The following is a 27,583-nucleotide window of genomic DNA, read 5'->3' as shown; positions in this document are numbered from 1 at the left end:
AATCCCATCAACCTACGGTATCCATGATCACCACATTCCCCATTGAGATTTAATTTTCACTGGTAATCCTCAATGGTATAAATGGTTGTTCTATGATCAATAATGATTTTCTTAATAAGTTTCTTTAAAATATGCTACATTTCCTGGAAGGCACAGCACTCTATAGTTTATTATCCTAAAATATTAGACCCATTGGCCAAATAAATGGGACACTAAGCAATGGATTCAAAAGAAAACAGATTAACCAGAAAACAGTGTAAAATGTAATTGGTCATATTTCAGATTTAGGAAAACCTGGGTCCATACTGCATATTATTTCCAACCAGCCATAAATTCATAGTGATACACTGTGTTAGAAATGAAAGTTTTCCTCTAATCAATCTATGAAACTGATTCCAAATACACAAAACAGTGTGTGTACTAGAAGAGTGGAGATTTAGTGCAAAACACTTCAAAAATAATAGCCAGCCTTGTCTTAAACCTGGTTTCTCACCTAAAATCTCACCCAGGGCTATTTTGCACATTTCACAAGGCAAGAGGGCTGAGGGAACTCGTTAGGAGATACCAATTCCAGTATCACTGCTGCTGTGGAATATTCTGCAGGGAACACTTAGCCCATCAATTCCAGGTGGATGCAGGAGTCTATGCACTGGGTAGAAGGGCCAAAAGGGGGAAGGGGGGGCTCCTAGTAATCCTCTATTTCCTTTTTATTTCAAAATTAAAGTGCCCTGAGGAGGTATGTGTTACAGCAAGATAGCATCTCATCTCAACAAGTGGACTCAAATGAAAACGTACTCAGCATCTATTCAAGAAGGCATGAAACCTTTTGCTTAACTTACCAACACTTCACAGAGACTGCAAAGAACAACGGTCATTTTTGTAAATGTAATCAAGTAGCAATATATTTTGCCGTACTTTCATACACAGTAAAACCCTGGATTGCAAGTAACTTGCTCTACAAGTGTTCCGCAAGACAAGCAAATGTTTCTAATAAATTTTAACTTGATAAACAAGCGATGTCTTGCAACAGGAATAGTAGGTGACACCGAATATCACATGATCACAACTGAGCCAATGGTTATTCTCTCTCTCTCTCTATGCAGGATTGTGGGTGATTGTCTCCCCTTCTCAGATGCTTGGTCTCAGGTTGAGGTGTTTGGCAGAAATCAATGATTTTTCAGAACATTGGAAGGTGCCCACAACTGGCACTATTTTTTGATACTTCAAAGCACCTAGGGACAGTCCCCTGCTTTTCCATCCAAGAGTAAGCTTAGGAATGCTTTGTTTCATTCTAGGTCAGGCTGCCTGCAGATATAGACCGTTTTCCTCTGCTGCCTTATTGCCAGTTACATTAAATACAGTATATGACAGAGTTTATTAATACTGTAGTCAACATCCGTACGAGCATATACAATGGCCCCCATGCAGAAAAAGACTCCATGGAGCCAAAAGATAGCAGTGATTCCATCAGTGATAGTGAAAGTCGTCCTACACAGTACCCTCCTCTCTCTGGTCTCCCTCACACAACCATGAAGGTTTTCAAAGGAAAGTGCAGGTTAATTTGTTTATTTTTCTTTATATTTTGTATTTTATTATTTTGTTACTATATTATAGCATTGAGTTTCCATTATTCCTTATGGGGAAATTCGCTTTGATATACAACTGCTGTGGATTGCAAGCATGCTTCTGGAACGAATTATGCTGGCAAACCAAGGTTTTATTATATTTGGTTTGCTGAGAAAACCTGTAAAAAGGCAGAGGCACCTTCCTCTCATTCAAATAAGAATCTGAGATATAGAATTAAATCAATAACACAACCATCCCCATCCCCTTTTCCAGAACCACTTCTCAGAAGCCCCAGTCCTCCCAGCTTCCTATTTCATGTTCCATCTACACTGAGCTTTCTGTTCTTTGAGCCTTCCACACTTTCTCTCACCTCCCGGCCCCCTACTGTGCTGTTCTCAAGGTCTGTAACAATCTCTCCTCTTTGCCCTGATATTCCTACTAGATTTTCATGTCTTAACATTAAATGAAACCTCTCCCACAAAGCCTTCCAAGACCCTTCCACACTAAGTTAGGAAACCGTGGGGTTTAGAATCTAGCAAGTTTGTTATTAACTTGACAGCTAAGCTAAGGAGTCAAGCAAATGGAAATCAAAATATGTACCTTCTTTCTCACTCATGTAAGCTGAGTTGGAGAACTCAATTTTCATCTGAGGACAAGTGGCCTTGCTGAGATTTCAAGGCTGAATTAGACACTCACCTACCAGTGGTAGGGTCAGCTGGACAACTGTAGAACTCCCCAAGGGGAGCTCACTGCTAGGAAACTTATAGTACCACGGGCCACAAAACGTGTTTCCTGAAAGCTGGTTGATTGGCAGAGAAATCGACAGAGAAAGGAACTGAGGGATGCATATTCCCATGAGGACTTGGAAGAGAAGCTAGGAATTACTGGGCAAGAGAGCTAGGTTTATAGATATGGAACCTGTGAGTGCAACCCCCTCCTTGTGAAAAAAGGCGAATGTACATTCTTCCCCAACAATATATACTGCTGGAAGAGCCCCTCATAATCCTGGGGCACACTGGATAAGATTGTGTGTGTATTTGCCTATTTCCCCACTAGACCTTTGGTCCCATAAATTCAATAACAACCATGGCTGCTTTGCTCACCAGCTATCTCAGGACACACAGCAGCCACTCATCACACGCACACACCCTGAAAGAACTGACCGGTCAATTAGTGACACGTCCTTCTAGTCATCCCAAAGGAAATCTTCTATTTGCTAACATTGAGATGAAAAAGTTATTTGAATAAGGACAACTTACAGATTCGTGATGCCTAGGGGTCTTCAAATAGGGTCAGCAAAAACAATCTAAGACCTTTAGAAGCCTGTAGAAAAGGCAAGACTATAGCTGAATCTTATTTTATGGGAACAGTGTTGACTCTTGGGTTGGTTATGCTCACGATGTGTGGCTGAAGCAAAGGACAAAGCAGAAAAAGTGGGGAGAGGAGGTGGGGGAGGTAATACAGGAAAAAAAGGATTGATGCTCGAAAGGCATAAAATACAGAGTTGGCAGAGATTACACAAACTCTCAACTGAATGTTTTTTAAAATATACCAAATCAGTTAAAATTGTTAGCATAGAGACTATTTCTGTGTGACAACTCACAAAAATAAATTAATTAGATAGTTAAAAAATTCCCAAGTTACATGTTCTCAGTTCTCCAGGAGCCGTCGAACAGCTTTAGAAGCAGCAGGTCAGTCGGTAGGAAGTAATAACAAGTGTCGGCAGAGATAGGGTCAAACTGGAACCCTCATACACTGCAGGTGGGAATGTAAAATGGTGCACTTTGGAAAACAGTCCGACAATTCCTAAAAATTTAAGCATTGTGTTAGCATATGGCCCAGAAATTCCACTCCTAGGTCTGCACCCGTGCGAACTGAAAATATATTTCCATGCAAAAACTTGGGTATGAATAAAGTTTACAGTGGCATTATTCATAACAGCTGAAGACTGGCAACAATCCAAATGTCTGTCAACGATGAATGGATAAACAAAATGTGGTATGTCCATATAGTGGAGTATTATTCAACCATAGAAGGAAAAGAAGTATCGATACATGCTACAACACGGATACACTGAAAAGATTACGGTAAGTGAAAGAAGCCGGTCACAAAGGACCACATAGTACACGATTCCATTTTTATGAAATACCCAGAATAGACAAATTCACAGAAACAGGAGTAGACTAGAGGTAGCCAGGGGATGGTGAGCTGGGGAGAAAAGAGAAGTGACAGTTAATGGGTAAGGGAGTTACTTTTGGAGGTCATGAAAACATGCTAAAATTTATTGCGGTGATGCTTGCACAACTAAAAGCCATTGAGCTGTACACTGTAAATAGGTGGATTATAGTCTGTGAGTTATATCTCAATAAAGCTGTTAGGAAAAAAAAAAATAGGCAGGGTTTTGGACTGGGACCCCCAGGAACCACTACATCCTGAAATTGGAATGAGTCTGGTTCCACTGCCTATGGCAGGCACTCCTCACGGCCCACCCTCCTTACAGATTCCCGTGGCTGAGCTCCCGCTCAGGCTTGCTTTATTTATGAGATGATAAGGTTGCAGCAAGCAATTCTGAAGGCAACCTATTTGGTACCACTCATTTAAAAACATTAAATGGGTGTGTCACCAGAAGAGGCCAAGGAAACTAGCTGACACCAACCGGCTGTGATGAGATGCTTTCCAACAGATACAGAGGTAAAATGCCCTGCAAGTTAGGACCCACACTGGCTCACTCACAGCGGGCAGATTAGCTTTCAAGAAAAGGAAAAACCTGGGATATGTGCTTAGGGTGTTGTGCCCAGGAAATACTTATCTCCCATCCTTCTCATTGCACTAGGATGTGGGTTATAAAGCACCTAAGAGGTGCCCCCCTTTTTAAAGAAGTTATCTTCTTTATACCAATCCTATCAGAGAGACGGTATTGTCCCCATTGTATAGGCAAGGCAATAAACTTAAATTCCAATAGAAACCATCTTAAAGGCAGTCACCCCGGGTTGCAGAGCAGTCTGACTCCACAGGCCAAGCACGCTCCCGTTCCCCACCTGGCCTCCCTATCCTGTGCACGGGCAGAGGCAGAAGTGCTTCTGCGAACACTCAAGAGAACCCACAGAGGTTTCCCATGGCTCTGAGCCCACCCCTCTTGCCCCAGCACACCCCTGGCCATTGGATGGGTTTGTGGTCTAAGTCCCTGAAGTAAGGAGTGGACAGAAATCCATCTGTCACTCACCGGGACAGATACAAACCTCAATGTAATTTGTTTTCCAATGGTTTCGGCTTAAAGTTCTGGTTTGGCATTGGCTTTTTAACAACTAACAGCTGTAGGCAATTTTCACACAGAATAAAGACATCAATAAGGCAGAGAGTGGAATTTTCTCCCTTATGAATACAGAACAATGAGCTGCCTTCAAGATGTACATGGAGCTACCACCACACAGGCTCTGGCTTAGGTCTCATCTGGGGAGTCTGATAGAGCACAATTGAAAAGACAGTGGATGTAGAGGCTTTGAGGGTACTAACTCTGCCCACCAGCTCCAACTACCACCAAGTGGGCCCTCATCTATCAGCAACATCTATCTCCTTAGGTGGGCTTTGGGTTTTCAAATACTTTAAATGGGATACACTGGACCAGATGGACTTGACAGATACATTCAGAACTTTTCATCCAAAAGCAGCAAAATACACATTCTTCTCGAGTGTACGTGGAACATTCCCCAAGATAGATCACATACTGGGTCATAAAATACTTTAAGTGGGAAATAAAACCAAGCCCGTGAATACATTATTGCCCTTCCTGATAGCCATCATGGTAGATGATTCACTGCCTCTCCCTGGAAGAGGATTATATGTCCTCCACTGCCCCAGTGACCTCAGGATTGTCCATGCGACTTGTGGTGCCAGTCTCTACAGAAGGATGATTCATCCTTACCCTGTGATCTCAGGAGTGGCCACGTGATTTTCACCTGCCAAAGAAATGTGGGCAGAAGTGCCACATGCCATTTCCAAGCATAAGCTTAGAGCCCACTAGCAGTTTGCCATGTCTCTCCTTACTCTTCCACCAGGCCTGGGTCTTGGATGAAAGATGGTGAGGAACAAAACCACACCTGACCCACAATGGACATGCAGCATCAGCAAGGGATAAGCTGTTGTAGTTTGTAACCGTCACAGGATGAACTAGCTGAGATGACTGAGACAGCCATTGACACCGATCCCCACCACTTCCCTTCTTACCTTCAATCACTCACAGCTCACATCCTCCAGAACGTCTTCCTTGACCACCCTCCTCATCACTGTGTCCTATACCCCACAACACATCTACACACCATGCAGAGGTGGGTTGTGCTTCTTCCTCTAGTGGCATTATACTTTTTTATCAATCCCCTTTTGCTACTGAAACTGTCAGCTGTTTCAGAGAAGGTTCTAGTTTCCCACTTTGAACCTCCCCATTAACACCTAGAACATAATCTCTGCATGCAGAGGTGGGAGAGGGGAGAGATTCCTTAAACACCAAAAATATTCATCAACATCGTAAAATACAAACATGCTGCCAAGAGCCATCTCTTCTTTTTCCCAACCAATTCTGGTTGGTAATAGGCTTGGTAATACTCTCATATTGGCTTATCTTATAGGGTAAGCCTATAGGTAAATTCTGGTCTGGAAGAGCTGCAGTGGCCTGATCGGTTCAGACATTACCCCTGGAGGGCAGTAACACAGCCTACATTACTTTCTGACCTAAGAGTCATGCAAAATGATAGCACTCTCGAGTATCTGTTGAATGATACAAATGGTCTGATTCGTCTGATTAGAACTAACTCCATTACAAAATGCCGGCAATGATCGAGGGAGGATAGAGTACTCATGTAACATTTATTGAGCACCCAATGAGGGCCAGGCACTGGGCCATTCCCACTATGTATTACTCTCGCTTCGACACTACATCACACTAGAAAGAGGACTTATTTTTTTTTCTCACTTTCCAGAAAACAGGCTCATATGCTTCTTCCATACTTACACAGATAATAAAGTCCGAATAGTAACTTGAACCAATGTCTTCCTAATCCACATGCCAGGACTCTGAACTATACCATAATATACCTCTATAACATGGAATGGAAAGAAACACTACTTCAGAGGTAGCTAAAAAGCTAAGCTGAAGAGATCACTTACATCTTTTGAGAAGAGGTCCTACACCAGATATCTCACTTCAGTACAGTGGATTCTAAAATATGACAGGATTCATGAAAAGCTTCCCACAACACTTATTACTACAGTCTGATCATTAGGCTAAATAATTAACTGCCTTAAGTAATAATGGCTTTCATCAAAGGATCTGGGACAGGAAGAGGAGTAGGACTAACTGTTTAGAAGACATTCATACAGCACACTGAGAGTAGGGGTGGAGAAAGCATTAGAGAATTGGAGGGCTGTGAGGCAGAGGACACAGGTATAGACTCACGCTGGGATGGAAGGCAACAGGAGAAGCAACTTGGGATGTGATTCGGCCACATATTCGAAGATCTAAGGGTCTAAATCCCTTCACTTAAAGCAAAGCCCTCTGATGTAGTAAAGCAACCTTCTTCTTTCTCTTCCTCCAGAGGCTCAGTGCCCACAGCTGGGGTGCCAATATAAAGGGGTCATTGCACTGAAGAAGGGCAAGCCCATGGCTAACCAAACGAAACCAGGCACACCCTCTCCTCTTCCTCCTGGCTCCCAACCACCGGCAGGAAGCAAGTTGGAGACTCACCACAAGTTCAGTGAACATGACATCCAGCTCCTCCACAGGGGGCATGGGTAATGCTGGCTCCATGGTCTGAAGCGCAAAGTTGCTATCGTTTCGCAGCCGATAGGTGATTTCCGGGTGATCATTATTTCGGAAACAGCAAAAGATGAATGAAATCCCCCGTCCACCTCTCTTCCTTGGGGCCATGGCGGATTTCTGTTCTATTTCTTGAAGTGACTAAACTCTGCAAAAACAAGACAAGACATGGTTAAAGGTGCAAAAATGGATAAAAGATTTTTTTTTTTTTTTTTTTTTAAAGCCAGACCAATTCAAGAAAGACCCTCTGCCCTGGAGGCAGTTGATAGCCTGCAGGGCATAAAGAGGACAACCCCGAGATGGTTTGGAGTTCAGTTACACAAAGAGCACATCCTTCTATTCACTTGTTGAATGTTTCCTGTGACCAACTGCTGAGCAAACAGTACAATTCTCCCCCTCCACACCACGGCACATGCCCCAGTCGCACTGGGCTACTGGCCATTCTTTGCCTATCACATGCTCTTTATTGCCAACCCATCTTGTTCTTTAACATCCCCTGAAAGAATGACCTTCTCTTCCTCACCCCTTAGGAATCCAGGATCTCTTATCCTTTAAAGTTTGATACCAACGTCCTCTTTTTCACCTTCCCAAAGGAGAATTAATATGTATGCTAAGGCATATCTACCCATTCCAGCTCATATCATATTCTAAGTTCGTTAAGAGAGTATTGTTAGACACTGCTAGACAGCCAATAACTTCAAGTCAGGGGAAGGGACTGACCATCAAACACCTTGTTGGCCCTAGTGCCCTGCACAGTGCCAGGAAGGTAGGAGGCACTCAGTTCATGTTTATCATGTTGAATAATTTAAATTCATAACAAACGAAGAGTGATTTCACATGAGCTTTCCAAACAGAAAAGATCAAAGGAGTCCACCAATACAGAAATAGTCATAGTATATTCACATAACAGAATACTATGCACTCATTTAAAAACGACACAGCATCTGTATATGTAGATATGAAAACATGTTCAAGATACTTTATGATATACTGTGCGTATTACAGAATTACATGTTTTAAAGAATGCATATATGTTTTTATGAATATATGTAAGAAAGGGCAAATAGCACTAACCTCTAAAATAAAAACAGGGGATTGGAGAACTATCCTTTTTCATTTTGTACCCTTTTGAATTTGAATTTTTTTTTAATGTTTATTTATTTTTGAGACAGTGCAAGCAGGAGAGGGGCAGAGAGAGAGGGAGACAGAATCCAAAGCAGGCTTCAGGCTCTGAACTGTCAGCACAGAGCCTGACATGGGGCTTGAACCCATGAACTGTGAGATCATGACCTGAGCCGAAGTCAGATGCTTAATCGACTGAGCCACCCAGGGGCCCCTTGAATTTGAATTTTTACCATAAAAATACATTTTTAGGGGCCCCTGGGTGGCTCAGTCAGTTAAGTGTCCAACTGTGGCTCAGGTCATAATCTCACGTTGCGATTCCTGAGTTCGAGCCCCACGTCAGGCTCCATGTTGACAGGTCACAGCCTGGAGCCTGCTTTGGATTCTGCATCTCCCTCTCTCTCTGCCCGTCCCCTGCCCGTGCTCTCTTTCTCTCTCAAAATAAATAAACATTAAAAGAAATTTTTAAAAGACACATTTTTAATTATTATATAGTTTTTTGTAATTATATGTATTGCCTTGGGAAAATTCCAAAGTTATACTGTCAATTGAAAAAAGCAAATCAAAGAATGATATGTACAACACGATGCCATACTGGCTTTTAAAAAACCAATCTCATACAACATTACAAGCTCCGGTAGAAGTTTTCATAAATAACTATGATTTACAAACACTTCTGGAGTCAAGATCTCGCTCACTTAAGGGATGGTGGTCTCCAAAAGCCAGTGACTAGAACTCTTTAGAATGGGAAGGGAAGGTAAATGTTAAGAGCAGGTTTTCCCTCACGTAGCCCTATGTGATACTCCAACTGGCTCTGGAATAACAACTTGGCCGAGACATCCAATATCCCAAACTGTTGAAGCATATATCTCCTGGCCTAAAGTGTACTTGTTCAATGTCATAGGAGACATGTGCAGTGCCTGGGATTCCTTTGGCAAATGTGTGTTAATACCTATTATATACCAGGCACTATAAGCACTGAAGGATACATAAAGGAAATGGGTCACTAGGAGATTATAATCTGGTGGGAGAGAGTAGTACACCAAACAGTTATAAAAAGGCAATATGGTATATTATACCAGTGGGTGCTACGTAATCGAGCAGGAAGTACATAGGGGAGAATGTGGGTATGGTCCCTGATGGATGAGTGGAGCTTCGATAGATTATGGAAAGCAGGGCATTTTGGCAGAAGGAACAGCGCAAGCAAAGGCATGGGGTGGGAAGGGGCATGGAGTACATAGGGAATGAGTAGTGGTGTGGCACAGCTTGTGTTATATAACACAGCCTTCCCACAGCAAAACCCTGGGGCTCTCATCTTCCTGATCAAAACCCACTGAAGTCTCTCCGATACCAATCTAAACTGGCTTCCAGTGCTCCATCAAATCAGACCCAACTCAACTTCTCTGTCTTTCCTATTTCCTTGAAAGTATCTTTCACTTTAGCCAACAGACCATTTTCCACGCCCCATACACATCCCACGCTCCTCTCTTCTTCCATCCCAGTGGTCTGCTCATTCCTTCTGCCTTTATCTTTGTCAACATGCTCCCATCCTGCCAGCACCAATCCTGACAGTACTCAGTATGGTGAGCCCATCCACGGCTGGTGAAAACTGAAATTTGTTTCAACGTTCCTGAAGGGCAGTTTACCGACGCCTTTCACTCATACTTTTGACTCGAAGTATTTCTACTCCTAGAAATATATCCCAATGGAATATTCCGAGATACTATCGAAAATGTGGTCACAACAATTTTCAAAGCATTACCTAATAACCAATAAACAAAGGCATAAAATAAGTTCTAGTTATAGGAGACTATATGAAAAGGTTAATCATGGTATAACTAGATGACAGATGACCAAGCAGTCCTCTCTAAAAGAATATTTAATGACATGCGCATTTTATATGTAAAATAAAGAATAGGTATCCAGTGTCCCATTCATGTACGAACACAAGCTGTCAGGATGGGAGCGTGTTGACAAAGATAAAAGGAAAAAAGGATAAGAGAAACAGCACAATGTGAGCCAACAGTAAGCTTGTGTCAAAACCACCAAAAAACTTCTTTGTACTTTCCCAAGTTGTTGTCACAATGAAGACATACTACTTTCACAATCAAATGAAGATGAGATTTAAAAAAAAAAAAACAACAAAAAAAACTGTATGATCATTTGTTTATATGACAGATGGAAGGAGGGGAATGTGTATGCAAAAATGTTCTTATCAAAAATATCCAAGTTATGGTGATCTATACACCAGTGTCCCAAACTATCTGAGGCGAAGGATGAGTTGCTTCCCTCCAATCTGTTAGCAATGTATTTTTGTAAAATAGAGTACAACTATTTCAGCAATGGCAAAATGCTAGAAGAATTTCTCTAAGAGTGCAATTCTTGTATTCTTTGTTAACCAGCATGGGGAAGGAGCAATACCACTGACGTACACGAGGAGATGGGAGTTCAGACTTAGTTCACTAAAATACAACTGTGAATGTCTGTCTCCGACGTATGTCCTCAGGACCCAGCCATGTCCCCCTCGGCAGCCAGGCCAGAGTCCTGCACACCCTGTCACTCAACTGTCAGTAAGTATCCTGAAGAGACTGTTCAGGGATTAGTGTCAAGGTCTGCATGACTAAGCACCTCTGTATGGGGGTAAAGAGGCAGTATTCACGCTACTGGAAGACAGGAGAAAACAAAAACAAAAAAAAACAAAAAAAACAAAAAACGGGCAAGACCCAGCTCATGGAAGGTCATATGGTCAATGCTTAGCTTTCAAGTTTATTTCCAGGCAGTCTTGCTAACCTATCCCATTGAATGTGGTCTGGGCCCTCTTAGCATTTTGTGACCCCTATGAGGCAGAGCCAACACTTACGGTAATTTGCGGTCTGGGTCTTACTTCCCCTATTGAAGAGTCAACTCCATGAGAAAAAGTGCCCACAGCTTGTGTCACTTAGTGCCTCACACACATAGGAGCACGACCCAAGTATTTGGGAAATGAATTGAGAGCAACTTTACTTTTGTACTTTATAGGTTGTTTCACTTAAACCCAAGTTTTATTACATTCTGGCTGTATTGAGGGGGGGAGGGTGTGCACAAGAAACACAGAGATCTAAAAATCAGCCCAAAGCATTTAAGTCTTTTTTTCTTTAAGCCAGCAGTTCTATAAACAAACACAAAATGAGGGTCTTGGCTAGATTCTAAGATGGGTGATAAGATACAGAGTCCATTACGTTTAAGAACCTAATTGAAATCATTTTAATAAGGACCAAAATATTGCCTTTGACAGGTGATTTGTGTTTAAAAGCCTCACGAACACCCAAAAGCCAAGTTTTTATGCTGGCTCCTGTGTGTGACACCAAATACAAGGTCTTCCATTAAACCCATCCTTAAACTATAGATGATGGCAAAGCTTTGAGACTTCCAACAGGCTGCCATTTTTTTCTATGTTTATTTTTGAGAGAGAGAGAAAAGATAGAGTGTGAGCAGGAGAGGGGCAGAGAGAGAGGGAGACACAGAATCCGAAGCAGGCTCCAGGCCCTGAGCTGTCAGCACAGCAGGGCTCAAACTCTGAAACCATGAGATCATGACCTAAGCCGAAGTCAGCGGCTTAATCAACTGAGCCACCAGGCGCCCCCAGGCTGCCATTTTTAATACACATACTTGGAACTCACTGTTAAGAGACTAGATTCCTAGATATAGACCAAAGTGGAAGCATAAGTAATCATCCTATGACCCCTCAGTGGCAGTAGACACTTCTGGTCAGCCCTCCTTAACCGCCCTGGCACTTCGCTAATGAGCAATCCCAACAGCTGTGTATGTAATTTTACAAAGCACATCCACACCCATTTTATCATCCTCATTTCACATATCAGACTGAAAGGGAGACTTGGGAGGGAGTGGGGAAGTTAGGAAGAGAGAAGTTGGGGAGGGACTTGCTTTGCTGCAGAACGTAAAGGGATGTTGACTGGAAGAAGCCTAACTGGTTCGGAGTGGGGCAGGGAAGCTTGGCAGAGGTCAGGGAACCTGAGTGCTTAATCCAATGGGAATCCAATCCCCACCCTCTCCAATCCCAAGGCCATGACCTTAGTTCAGCCTCCCCTTATCTCATCCGTATAATTACAACAGTTCCGTAACTCTTCTCCTTAACCTGTGGTTCTCCAGTTTAGGGGCTGACAAACCTTTTCTGTAAAGGACCAGATAGTAAATATTTTTAGCTTTGTGGGTTCTTAAGTCTCTATCACAACTCATCAACCCTGCCATTTTATTCTGAAAGCAGCCACAGACATCTGTAAAAAATGGGCATGCCTATATGCCAATACAACTTCACCGTGGACACTGAAATCTGAACTTCACAGAACTTTCTCATGTCACAGAATATTCTCTTTCAAAATTTGTTTTATTATTTAAAAATGTGAAAACTATTCTGAGCTCATGGGCCATACAAAAATAGGTGGTGTGTGCATGGAGGCCCAGGGGTTGAAGGTCACCAACACCTGCCCTAGTTCATCGTATTAATCATTTAATTCATTAAGTCAAAATTCTGTTGAGTACTGAGGTGTCTGGCTGGCTCATTTGGAAGAGCACATGACTCTTGATCTCGCGGTCATAAATTCCAGCCCCACGTTGGGTGTGGACATTACTTAAAAAAAAAAAAAAAAAAAACCTGTGTGTGGGGGGGCAATTTATTGCATGCTAATTACGTGCCAAGCACTGTTCTAGGCACTGAGGAAACAGGGATGAAAATGAGATGATGTGTCCTTCAGGGAGTTTTAGAAAAGATGTTTTGGAAAAGGCATGAAAAAAAAATCAAGTAAACTGTATTAATTTTGGTTAGGGTTACAGGGGATGCAAGAAGCAAGTGAAAGAAAATGGTGGTGATGGTGGTGGTGGAGACAGCGACTTTCAATAGTGTGATCGGGGACAACCTCTCCAGAGAGAGGGGATTTAAGCTGAGACCTAATGGATGAATGGGACCAGTCCTGCAAAGTGTTGGAGGCAGATGATTCCAGGTGGGAGGAGTGTGTGCAGAAGCCCAGAGCAGGTGGGCAACTTGGCACATCTGGATCAGGGAAGACAACAAGTATGGCTGGGGCATAGTGAGTAATGACAGTGTTAAGGGAGAAGAAGCTGGAGAGGGGAGAGGCCCAGACTCCAGGGACTCGTACACCAGAGTGAGGAGTCTGGGGTTTATTCTGGGAACATCATAAATGTGATTGTGTCACTCAATCACGACTTCTGTCGTGTCTCCTGGATACAGTACAGCTTCCGGCCGGGACCATAAGACCCTCCGTGGTCTAGTCCTTGGCTACTTATTGTCTATCCTTGTCTCCCAGTACCATGAGCACTGTCCATCCATGTGCCCACCGCCCCCCTGCCAACATGCAAGAAGTAATCAGACATTCACAGGAGTCACTTCTGAGCCCACACATCCACAGTTCCCTCAGCCTAAGGTGCTCTTTTCCTTATGAACCTGTCTTCCACTGACCATTCAAAACCCACTCAATGTTTTAATGGGCCTTAAGTTTTCCAGAGATGGTTGCACGTTCCTTTCCACATCCCAAGCACTATATATATATATATATATATATATATATATATATATATATATATATATATATATATATATATATTTGAGTGTTTTTTGGTTGTCTGGATTTTTTTTTTAATTCATGTCTGTTTCCCCCACCAGGCTATGAGATCCTGAAGACAGGGACTATGCTTCATTCAGTCTCTGGCACATGGTATATTCTCAATATATGTTTGTTGAATGCAAAAGCATAAATGCCTAAGTGAACAGATGGCTTGTTTCTGAACTTCAGGATTGTGTGACTGGGTGTTCTTCCCACAGTTGCCTGCAGATCTCTTTTTCACAAATGCCAAGACATTTAAAGTCAACCAGATCACCAAGTGCTCCTTAGCCACTTGTCAAGCTTTCTGATGCTGACAGTAGCCTCACAAACAGACTTCATCCTCTGGGTATTTGCAGCTTCCCTCAAGCAAGGAGCTTCTTTCTGGCTGAATTAGCTCATGCTTGTTTTTTCCACCCAGCCTCAAAAGTAAGATCCATGGGAAACAGACCCACTGAGAATCTTTTAGACTTTTCCCCATTCCTTACATTCAATGAACACCTTGCCCGAGAAAGTATTCACTTCTTCACCTATCATAGCTGAACCTCAAGAAGCCAGACACAGCATTAGGTGCTATAGACACAGATGAAGAAAGTCCACAGACTCAGGGAGATCACAGACTAGTGGGGACATTTAGGAAGCGACGAAGCTGCTAACTCTGTCCAGTGAAGAGGGAATACAGAGTTACTGAAACCTGGGACCTGTGTTTCCACATCTTGGCCCCTTTTTAATCAGATCAGCCCGAGGGAAAGGACTAATTCCACCATGACAGCTGGGCCCTCAACCAGAACACATCTTCTAATCTCAGCTTCTGGCATCGTTGCAGAGGGGAAGAAGTCACTTCTGCGACATCCAAAATGCAATCCATCTATAACATTACAGATGACTATTGCTATGCCACGCACAAGGAAGCAATTAAAAAGCTACTTAAGATTCTGGAGCAGGTGCATTCTGCTTAGCAAAGAATAAGAAATTTAATCCATCTGTGGCCTAGCTCGAAGTCAGAGTCATTTGTACTGCTCTTTAACAAAACAAACAAGACTCTCAACATGGTAACAGTCAACAAATGAGGGCCAAATTTTTGGTAATATAGACGATGATGATCAGGATGATCTAAAACATTGGAGAACTTACAGTCCACAAGAAGACCCTCCCTAACACTCTCCTTTGATAATGCCAGGTCACAACACATATGTGATATGTAAGCATTGTTTTCCACAAAGCAGGTCAATATCTGTACCGAATAAATAGGGGAAACTTGAAAGCAGTGTTGACAAACCAGATTTGCACCCATGCATACATCTTTCTGATTGCTTCATCAGGGACTTTTGCCACACGTTGGTAAGATGGCTGTCCAGACCGAAGGATACGCTCACTGGCTAAGTAACCACGGTTTTCCTCTAACCAAAGTGGTCACGGGGGAAGCAACTTAGATGCTGGAGGAAGAGAGACAAGGAGAGACCATGAGTTCCTGCCAGCCACCAACGTGATTAGACAGTTGAGAGCTCCTGCATGTACTCACAACGATATCGTAACCCACGTCTATTTTTTTAATCAAAACAGTATTTCACGTTTAATTCTCCAATTATAATTTCAGTACTAAAATACTGGCATTGTTCCTTCATTGTAAATGGTCTCCGGAATTTCTGAAACAATGTCACAGACTTAAAAAGAGGGACAAGCAAAAAAAAAAAAAAAAAAAAATTATACCGTAAGAGCAACTTTAAAGAGAATGGCCGGGGAACCCTCCATTTTGGTGCCATACCTCTTATTTTCAGAGATGCAGTTTACCCCACATTTTGCAATTTTCCAATGGGCCCTGACATGCAGTTTTGGTTTCAACAGCACGATAATGTTAACCCAAATTCTCTTATCAAGAAGAATGTGAAAAGAAAAAACTGCTTTGCTTCTTTCCTTGGCCATCTCTCTCCGCTCTCGCATTCCTCATGTCTGGTTTCATTTCCCAAGCACACCAGATGCCAAGTACTATTTGGAGCTTTAAAAAAATCATGGGATACGGTCTAAAGGTTGCAGGAGAAACGTTTGAAAGGCGATGTGTTTCCCCCGCAAGTTTCAACATCCTCTCCACCAGGAAACGGAAAGGGCGTTTCTCAGTGTGTCCAGCGGAGGGCCAGCCCTTCCCACACACTCAAGTCCCAAAAGGATGTTCGAACGGGGCGCTTCTGGAAGTGGGTCTTGGAAATTCACCCTGTAGTCAGTCCCTTCAGCTCACTGACTTTCCTGATGCAAGAGGAAAACAATTTAGGCACCAGGCACCCTAAAACAGGGCAGTATACACAAAACACACTCCTTCCTGTGTGCCCTCTCTGCATCAGTGGGGGGAGGGGGTGCAAAGTGGAAGCCAGAACCTGTCCCATTCCTTCCCCTCTTCCTCCCTAAATAATAAGGAAGGAACCCAAGCGAAGTCCATGCACACCCTCAAGCCAGACCAAGCCTCAACCAGCACATAATTCTTTCTTCCAAGCCCAAGTCATAGACTCCTGCCAGAAAACACCTGCTCTTCATGTAAAGAGCAAAGGAGGGGGACCTCCAGGTCTCACCCTAAAAAGCTGGCAATGACTCTTCTGCCATGACTCAGTACTTTAACCACAGGTTTGGGACATAAATCCCTAAAGCCAATACAACACGGTTCTCGAGTTAGGAGTTTGTGTTGTTCACGTGACAGAAACCAGTCTGGAAGCCAGGACATCTCGTCTCGATCATCTGGGAGAAGAGCCAAACCAAAAGTGTCATTGGAGTCCCCACCAAAGAAAGCACAGCCTTGCCAGACAGCCTGTGCCCTTGGGCCTGCCGACCTGTTGTGAGTTAAGTCAATAAACAGATTTAAGCTGAAGCCAAAAGAAATGCAAATCGTTTTCTCCCTTTAGGTTTCCATCTTCACTGCCTCTAAGGGATCCACCTAGATGTGCAAGGACAAATTTCAATGAGAGGTTACACAAACATAGGAAGTTACAACTCAATGGCCAGTTCTGTCACATCAAAGCTCTCACTCTTCCAAGAGGCCAAGTTTTGTTCTTTAACAAACATGTAAAACAAGCAACTTTCCTGAATCACCTAGCAGCTCTTTCAGGAAGAATAGGAGAATACGACATCACAGTCACCAGAGGAGAACGCGAGTACCCTACGGGGCACCAACAGCTGCCTGTACCCTGTGGCTCCAGTCCTCTGCTGACCCTACTTGAGTAACCCCTGAAGTCAGAGTCTTCACCCCTGCAGGCAGATGTGGTGCCTCTTTTTTTTTTTTTTTTTTTTTTTTTTTTAACATTTATTTATTTTTGAGACAGAGAGAGACAGAGCATGAACGGGGGAGGGGCAGAGAGAGAGGGAGACACAGAATCGGAAGCAGGCTCCAGGCTCTGAGCCATCAGCCCAGAGCCCGACGCGGGGCTCGAACTCGCGGACCGCGAGATCTTGACCTGAGCTGAAGTCGGACGCTTAACCGACTGAGCCACCCAGGCGCCCCGATGTGGTGCCTCTTGAAATGCCTCCCCACCACGATGATCACACTTCAGGGGTGTTAGGTTTCAGACCTTTCCAAACAAGTAGCCAACACGTTGGGGCAATCCACACAGAATATTTAAGTGACATTAAAAGACACTGCCTAAAAATAAGTAGATTACTACTCATTTTTTGGAACCTTCTCACAACTGAAATAATTCTGGCAAATCCTGAGAGAGAAGAGGTTGAATAGATATGCACTTAGTTTGAAAAACTGTGCTTTCCAGATCTAGGAGTAAAGTCTAATACGGCTTAGAGAAGATAAACCAGAGGTACTCTGGGCTGAGGACGCGCAATGCCATCCTCAAAGGAGTATCTAGTCCCTCTTCGCAGTGAGGCCATAAGACATGGTTCCTTGAAAAGTGAGTACTGCTACTAACCCTCCCAGCCCCCAAACCAGATGCTGCTCGACCTTACTCCTCCCCAAATACTACAACGACATTTTATCATCAAGGCGTTTTATTGCCAAGTAGGTACAACTTCCACTTGTGTGCAGGCCTTTATGGAGAATAATGTCCACTGGCATCCTAGGGAAACTACAGTTCCCTGGACTGAAAATAAAGAAATAAAACCCTGCCTGGAAGGCTTTATATGTTCATGTTTACTGAAAGAAAATTTAAACCTCACTAATTACCTTCTTCTGTTCATGTTCTTCTGACTACTTTCATGCCAAGTTTCATACTTGCAGCAAGAGAAAATGAAACACCATGTAGAACAAACTTTCTTGGTTAAGCTTAGCCTCATTCTCTGGGAACTATTAAGAAACCCCATCCTTCTCATGGAAAATGTCCATGCTTTTCAGTGAGGGAAAAACTAATGAACAGACACAACATGACATAGGCAGCCGTGGAGACTTGACCCAGGTTCAAAGAGCAGCTCACCCATTTCTTTCCTGGAGGAACCGGAGGAAAGGCTTCAAGACCCTAACGTCCTCTCTAAAAGCGTGATGGCTTTTAAGTGGACATTACAAAGGGAACGGAGAACTACCTTAGAGAGTTGGAAGGAGGATTTGTATTTGTTAACTACTGTTTGGTAGAAATGTGTTAACCAGATTCCTTTCTCTGACATTCCTGTGTGTATCAGCAGAACAAATTCCTGGAACGAGGCTGGTTTAATCTCTACAGGGCAGTTGTCATCACTAAATCAAGGGCTCTGCAGGTTAGTCAGCTTATCTGCAAATTGTGGGAAATTCTCTGAGAGTTTTAGGGGCCGTGTGGGAAAAGGCACTTTTAAAAAGTCTTAGCTTTCTTGTATATTTTGAAGCATTCAACAGATTTGGTATTTCAACCCAACCACTTATACAAGAACTACCACACAGCACACCCAACTGAGTCACTGCAAGGATGCTGACATGGGCAATACTGACCTGATTCCCCTTCACATTTTACTCAGGCACTGACCTCACCTACTTATTATTCTACTTTGTACCTCTGAAGGCATCTCGTCTATCCAGGAAAATCACTGAATTGGTCACCAAACTGGACAACGTGACTGTCAGCAGCCACGGCCACAGGCTTCCACACTTTTGCCTCAGAGAGGTCATTCTGAACATGTGTGGACACAGCCACCATTTGCCATTACAAATGTAAAAAATGTTTATAGAAAGCTAAGTCCATGGTGATTCCTGGGTTTAAAATTACAGTGTGGTGAGTTGTTGACTAGATCCTGAGCCTCTCTACAACACCTGCTGCTCAGAGGGGTTCATTTTGGGCAAGGCCAGCACCACACCTATGCTCAGGCTGTTACTAATGAGTCCTGCGCATGACAAGGCAGGGAGAAGCCACCCAGAAACTATAAGGACAGATGATGGAGTCACATTATGAAAACTGGAACTCCCTTGGAAAGAAGGACCCTGCCCTTCATAAAATTCTAACTACAAATTTTACATAATAAACCTTCAAGAGAGGCTTATGAAAAGATGCCGGTAAAAGCTTCAATTGAATGCGAGTTCGGGTGTGGAAATAAGGCAGTAAAGAGGCCTTCTGGCCCCCACCAGTATGGGATGTTGTGTGGCTCTTGTAGGTGTTGCTCTTCAATCAGAACTTCCCCGGCCCTTCATGAGAGACACACATACCCTCTAATGAATGAGAAGTGAAGGCATTACCTTGTCACGTCAGCCTCTAAAACTAATTTCCAAAAGAAAAAGCGCTAAAAGGACCAAGAGAAATAAAACTTTGATGTGGGATTTACCCAGTCTCCCTTCGTGTTAGGAAACTCCATAAGCACTTAGATATACAACCATCCAAAATCAGAACAAATTTTTTTCTTAATGGGGGGTGAGGTTGGGGAGAACTTCAGCCCCACAGTGGGCAATCTAATAATCTACGGATGGGAAAGTCAATTGTATTGCCTCAGTGGAGTGCAAAATGGCAATATCTATTGTTGTTTTTAATGTACTGGCCCTTTGATCCACATCTAAGGATTCCTAGGTTCCATATATAGGGGTTAACCTATAGATATACTTACACATGAGCACAGAGATATATTAACGAGGATGTTCACTACAGCACTGTAATAGAAAACCCATTCATTATTGGTAATAGAGAATCAGTCTAAGTGACCTTCAATAGGTGAATGTTTTAATAAATGTTTGTGCCCCTGCGGTGTAAGACACTGGTTTTCATACTCTGATGCCCAAGCTTTATTTACTCCATACCAATTATATCAGAATCTCTGGTATTGGGGGCCCAGGCATGAGTATTTTTCCAAACTCCAAGGGTAATTCCAATCTGCAGGTCAGTTTGAGAACCAGTGCTACAGAATCTTATGCCCAGGTTCAAAGAATGTCCTAGGTCCATGAATATTGACATGAGAAAGATCTAACATATTCAGAGGAGGAAAAGAAGAAAAAAGAAATCAAGTTGCATAGCAAGACATATGTATCACCATTTATGTTAAAACTAAAAACAACCCTGTGTTTGTAACAATACACACACACCTATATATGTGAATGCATAGAAATCCTTCCAGAATTGGTGGTATAAACTGTAAAGTTGGTCAAAAGTTAGCCAAATGCTTGGCACATGGAAGCTCGATAAATAGAGGCTATTACTTCCACGTGCATCTAAGTTTTTGGAACCTATGGTTTCATACTTGGATAATGAACTCTTCTTATAAGTGCACCAGACAGTATTCTACTGAAACTAGGAAGTTTGCAAGCTTCTCAATAACCCCATTAAAACTCTAAGTGTACACCTGAATAACTCATTAGCCTTTAAAATTACAGCTTGCTCTGTGTATACACAAAACCCATGCCCAAAAATGCAGGCAGATTCATTGTCAATATCATATTGATTTGTAGGTCCACCAAAATGGCGCATTTATAAGTTGTTCTATGTCAGCCAACAAATCTAAAAACTACAACGTAATGCTAGATGCCACCTTGATAAACAAAGAGGAAGAATATTCCCAGGGCTACGTGTTAAAGCCACAGGGATGACAATGTGACAAACTTTAGAAAAATGTTTTGTTTGGTCTTAAATTCTTCATATCCCAAGAGGCAATTAGTGGAGAATTTCTGGTTCCCTGAAGCCTTCAAATAGTCACAGGGCCAGTTAGAAGAAAAGTTGGGAGATTCTATCATTTTTTTCTTTTTATTTGGCTCTGTTTCAATTATATTTCTATTGTGGATCAGAAATCAAAGGGCATCACAAATACAGCCCAGGATAAGAGGCTTAAGGATGCTCATACATGGAATAAAACTTAGTATGTGGTACAGTCTTTTTAAAACATTTTTAATGATTATTTTTAATTTTTATATATTTTTTAATGTTTATTTATTTTTGAGAGACAGAGTGTGAGCCGGGGGAGGGGCAGAGAGAGAGGGAGACACAGAATTCAAAGCAGGCTCCAGGCTGTCAGCACAGAGCCTGACACAGGGCTCGAACCCACAAACCATGAGATCATGACCTGAGTCAAAGTCGGACACCCTAACATTTGCTTATTTTTGAGACAGAGAGAGACACAGAATCTGAAGCAGACTCCAGGCTCTGTACTGACAGCACAGAGACCAATGCAAGGCTCGAACTCATGAACGGCAAGACCACGACCTGAGCCTAAGTTGGTCACTTAACCGACTGAGCCACCCAAGCGCCCCAGCTTGTGGTACAGTCTTAAGATGCAATCAAACATATTTAAAAACTATATTTTTATAAAAATGAATTTAGTACAATTTTCAAAATTCTTCTCTATTTTACGTAATTTTAAAAAGGTATGCATCATCCACATTTACTTGGGCACTGAATGTTTGACTACAACTTTAAAGCTGGATTCCAGCAATTTTCTCCCAAGTACATGCTCCTAAGTTTCTATCTTTAAAGGTGGGGTCCTCTCTAAAATGAACAAATCAGGAGACTATATATGTTGGCGAGGATGTGAAGAAAGGGAACCCTCTTGCACTGTTGGTGGAAATGCAAACTGGTGCAGCCGCTCTGGAAAACAGTGTGGAGGTTCCTCAAAAAATTAAAAATAGATCTACCCTATGACCCAGCAATGGCACTGCTAGGAATTTACCCAAGGAATACAGGAGTACTGATGCACAGGGGCACATGTACCCCAATGTTTATAGCAGCACTTTCAACAACAGCCAAATTATGGAAAGAGCCTAAATGTCCATCAACTGACGAATGGATAAAGAAGATGTGGTTTATATATACAATGGAATACTACCTGGCAATGAGAAAGAATGAAATCTGGCCATTTGCAGCAATGTGGATGGAACTGGAGGGTATTATGCTAAGTGAAATAAGTCAGTCAGAGACAGACAGACACCATATGTTTTCACTCATATGTGGATCTTGAAAAACTTAACAGAAGACTATGGGGGAGGGGAAGGGGAAAAAAAAGTTACAGAGAGGGAGGGAGGCAAACCATTAGAGACTCTTGGATACTGAGAACAAACTGAGGGTTGATGGGGGGTGGGGGAGAAGGGAAAGTGGGTGATGGGCATTGAGAAGGGCACTTGTTGGGATGAGCACTGGGTGTTGTATGGAAACCAATTTAACAATAAATTATATTCAAAAATAAATAAGTAAATAAAAACAAAGGTGGGGTCCTCTTTATCAATCATTAAGTCACCACACTGCTTACAGAAGCAAATGAAAACATGGTGATCATATGAACTCATGAGAGGCAAGAGATGGTCTTTCCTGGACCAAGATTTTATCAAGGAATTTTATGAACTTGAGGTCTGAATGCTGACAATATTCCTATGAGATTAAGACTAATTATTTCCTGGCTACATCTTCCAAAGTTTATGTAGTTGAAACCCAATTCCTTCAAATATCACTAAATATTCATTGCAAACAGCTGGAAAGGAAATCTATGATTCTCAGAACTGCAAAATCATTTCCAGTATACTAGTATCGGTCCCAGTGAAACACAGTTACCATTACTTTGGAAGCAATGCACTGGAAGCATACACTGGAAAGCATACATTGTCAAAGAGGAAGTAAAATGTATTTTTTTGGGCTCTTCGCAAGTTAATAAAAAATGAGTACACAGCGCCCATAGGACAATGATGACCAAGTCTGAACAAATGGTCCAGCATCAGTCAATGTGGTATGCCTATCGAGCTTTGGGAAAATATCAAAGATTAAAGGAACTCCATCTGATACCTATTGAGTTAATAGGCTCTTTGGCAAGTGAGTTCCAAGTCACTTCCAGAAATCCCAGATGACCTTGGAAGAACCGGATAATGATGCCATTCTTGAAAGTTAAGAAGTCATACAAAGGTAGAGTCTTAAGGAAGCACAAAGTCGAGGCATGTGCTCTCAGAAAAAGTGTTTTCCTTTTTTTAATATGGGCTTCAAAACTGCCTAACCTATGCATAATAAAAGCAATTGAGGATACAGATAGGATAAGGGAAAGTTGTGAGAGCTAGCAGGCTTTGCCAAGGACAGGAGAACACGTGCGTTGAATAAGTGAACTGGTGAATGTATATCATCTCTTTTCATAAAGCTAACAATCAACCAAAATAGAAACTACCAGCAGCTACAATAAAAAGTGTTTTCTCATTGGTGATTTCTCTCCATGTGACAAACATCCTTGGGAAGTTATTCACACAGCTTAACAAATGATTCTGAAACTGCATGAGCCAAACAAATAGTGAAGAAAGATCTTTACTGAATTTTAATTACTATACATGATTACCACACTCGTGACTTAAACTCAGGCCAAAAAACAGGGCCATTCCACAGTCATCAAGGGGGAAGTGTGAAGGAAGCTGATACTAGCCAGTGCCCACTCCACCCAACTCTGTAATTTTCTATATAATTAGGTGAGAACAGTAATTGCTTAATTGCATAACTCAAGAAGACTAGACATTTGCTTCTCTTGCAAAATTTATTCTAAATGCAGTAACAAGAAAAGTTCTGTTGTAAATTACTACTTTGACTCATTTACGAAGCCTACAGTAGCTGGACTGAGGTTAATATTTGGATTTCATGTTCTGCAAATATTGTTAAACAGTCAAAAGTCATCAAGTGGCTAAATATGGGAAGCTATCAATATATGACTGGTTAAATGATTTAGGGTACCTCTGTATGGTGAAATACCACACAGCCATTAAAAAGAAAGGGACACCTTTTCTTTTTTTTTTTTTTAAGGGATACCTTTTCTACTGTTAAGAGGTCTAAAGTATATTAAGTTTCCAAGTTACAGTATAAACATGATATATCATAAATGTAAAAGGAATATACTTAAGCATGGAAACAAAGTATCTAGCCTGTGATAAAATAATAGCTACAAAAACCCATCAAGTAGCTCCTATTCTAGAGGATAAAATGGACATTGGAAAAGGAAGGAAGCTTGTTTGCATCTCGGTTCCTTCTCATTTTTTTTTTTAAACATAGGCTTGGACTACTTTTTTTTTCCCTTGATTATCAAGCTGTTTCCAAATGTTTAGAAAGTAATTAGATCTTATAAAAATTAAGTGGCTTTTTGGGGCTCCTGGCTGGCTCAGTCAGTAGAGCATGCACTTTTGATTTCGGTGTCATGAGTTCAAGCCTCATGTTAGGGATAGAGTTTACTTAAAATAAATAAATAAATAAAATAAAATAAAATAAATGACTTTCATTTATCAACACTCTTCAACATGCCAGCCACTTTTATTGTGCTTTACATCCATTTGTTACCTCAATGAATAAAAGAGATAAGCTGTGAATCCTTAAGTGTCTCCTCCTGAGAACACAGTCCACTGTCAACAAATCTCTATGCTCTGACCTTAGTTGCTTTAATTTCTGCACTTTTCCACTTTACCACACCCACCTCTGCGATTGTTAGTTCTCAAAATGAAAACGATCTGTTCAACTGTAAAACACCAATACGAACAGTGACTTTTTTTTTTCCTTTAAACTTATAATGAATTTAGAATAGGGGGGAATAAAAGGAGAGGCAGCTACCAAACCATTTACTGAAGACAATACTGTATATATCAATACAGTTCCATCTCATCACCATAGCAACAGAACGCATAACTGCTTCCACCAATATAGCACAATTCAGAATCCACTGAAATCCACAGTACTCTTTGCTATAGAAGTAACTATTGCTACCTTTATCTTCAGAAAATCCACTCTCCAGGTGGCAGCCCCAGGAACACCACATACGGAATTTTTTGTTAGGTGTTTATTAGAAAGCTTGACCCAGAAGGAATGAATTTGCTTAGTAATTTTAAAGTCCTGCTTTCTAAAGCCCAGTTCTAAAGCTACTGAAGTAGCAGCACAGTGTATCCTCTTACATTCATGGCTCCTGACCCAATCTTAAATAAGCAAGCAAATACCATAATGGGAAGTCTGAATTACAAAAGGGCACAGATGGAAGCCTAACAGCTGATCACAAAAGAGGAAGGCAAACACTGGTAACTATTTTTTAAAGAAGGACAAGAAACTTAACGTCAAAATAAGAGACGGGACTAACACTAAAAGAGACCTCAAAATAAAGACAAAAACGATAGGCTATGCATTTCAAGGGAACATGCAATCTACATGAAGACATGATTAAAAAACTGCTTAATTATTATTTATTCATGATTTCTAAATATATACCACCCACCACCTTTCCCTTCTGTCCCACATTTCTTCCCCCCCAACCCCTGCCTAAAATCATCATTTACCTTACAAGCACCACTTTCCATTCCATGAAAATAATCAACCAGGACAATGTCTCCCTCCTATTCATCAGCAGAAAACAGAGCTATGACAGATGTTCTAGCTAACCTGGCAACTGGCCCCTTCGTAGTTACTCCTCTTATAAACACCACCCACCTCACTGGGTAGTAGCACGTAAAAGGTAAAAGCCAGCCTCTTTGTGGGAAAACACGCTGGTTAACAACTGTACTTGCTCAGACTGGAAAGGCAACCAGGACAGAGATGCCCACAGGTAATCAACCTCAGACACACACACACACACATACACACACGCACGCACACGTATACAGGTGTCAAACTGGTTTTTCCTCATAGGGACAATTCACAGACAGTCAGGAATCACCCCCCACCCCACATATCTACACACAAATCTCAAGTTCACAATTCTGTGTGATCATCTATACATTTTTATTCATTCATTCAGGGACCCAGTGTGTGCCCACTCTGTTTGGTTTTGGGATACAAAGATGACCGAAATAGATGTAGACCTTGCCCTTGCACAGCTAGTTCACAGGCACATGAGCCCTTGGCTCCTTAAGCCAATTCAAGGTTCTAGACTCTGGCTCTGTGAGCAGACAGACAGGAAGTAAGTAGGAGTGGTCAATTCTTCACCTCATCTTCAACAGGCAAGAGCAGATTCTACTTGCTTCAAATAACGCAGGCTCCCAGTAACTTCCATGTTCCCTTGACTATAGCTCGGGAAAGGAAGTAAAAGGAAGCAGAGGGTGATATCTGTTCTTAACAAATAGGGGGCACAGAGTACCCTGCTAAGGTTTGGGACCTCAAACAAGACACCGGCATCCACTTCTGTCCTCGAAGGATTAGCTGCTACAGGAACTGCCCTCCCACTACAAATAACTAGAAAAATGGACAAAACACATGAAACAACTGTACTAGTTACTGGACAAAGACAATGCAGGGCCATGATCTTTGAGACAAGGAAATTCCAAGTGAGATAAGCCCTACTATCACCCCAACTTACTCTAGGCAGTAGGGCAGGAAGGGGAAACCCAAGCCAAGCTCAGGGGTCGTGCTAAGCTGAGGAGCCAGAGATAAAAGTTCGGGGAGAATGAGGCAGTGAGCAACTCTGGAAATCTGCAAAGGGGGTCCCCTCCAATCCTCGGCTGAATACTACTCTGCACGAGGACCTAGGGTTCACATGGGGCTGGGAATAAGCAGCATTCCCACCAGCCTGAGTAGAAAGAGCTGGTTTACATAAAATATCAGGAAGAGCCTCCAAAAGGGTCCTAGACACAGCCTGCTCTGGAAAGGGCTTAAAAGCAGCCTCAAAAGGGTCTCGCTGATCCCAAGTAATTTAACCATGTGCCAGAACAAAGGCCAACACTCTTTAAAGGGAGTCCTTCAGGCAGAAAGAAATTGATACCAGATAGAAATTTGGATCTACACAAAGCAAAGAAGAATGCTGGAAATGGCCAACCTCTGGGTAAATATAAAACCAGACACTGCCTCAGAGTTTCCCAGCCACTGACCTTTAGGATGCGCTTTTGCAGAAATCCACAGATGACGCTAACGGGGTCAGAAGATCAGGATCAAAGTAAGTCCTAGCTCTACTACTAACTGTCCCCCTAACCTCAGTCTCTTAGAGCCCTCTGGGCCATTATTTCCTCAGAAAAATGCCCTCCCTTGAAATGCCATCACACTATATAATGACTATGAATGTGCTTTGGAAATTCTGAGTACTGAGCAAAGATTTGCCAAGTGCCTTCCATGCACATTTCTAGGCTTTATATGTCTGGACCTCAGTTTATTCATCTGTAAAATGAAAATAATAATAGTACCCACTT

The 27,583-nt window shown here is 42.1% G+C and overlaps 1 protein-coding gene across 4 annotated transcripts in view; it reads right to left on the bottom strand.

Moving 5' to 3' along the window:
• Window positions 1-27,583, bottom strand: part of DAAM1 (dishevelled associated activator of morphogenesis 1) — a 176,013-nt gene that overhangs the window by 99,923 nt on the left and 48,507 nt on the right. For all 4 annotated transcript variants that reach the window (XR_002080635.2, XM_019451663.2, XM_019451666.2 and 1 more), the window contains one exon: window positions 7,304-7,523. Coding sequence is in view for 3 of the 4 variants with exons in the window: in XM_019451663.2 (XP_019307208.1) it covers window positions 7,304-7,486 (183 nt within the window). In the remaining variant the exon portion in view is untranslated. The remainder of the gene's footprint in view (window positions 1-7,303; window positions 7,524-27,583) is intronic.

The sequence above is a fragment of the Panthera pardus genome, unplaced genomic scaffold (genome assembly GCF_024362965.1).
Source record: "Panthera pardus isolate Hobbes unplaced genomic scaffold, ASM2436296v1 HiC_scaffold_24, whole genome shotgun sequence".
Taxonomy (NCBI): domain Eukaryota; kingdom Metazoa; phylum Chordata; class Mammalia; order Carnivora; family Felidae; genus Panthera; species Panthera pardus.
The sequence above is the reverse complement of the archived record's forward strand: the minus strand, read 5'-3'. Positions and strand labels throughout refer to the sequence as shown.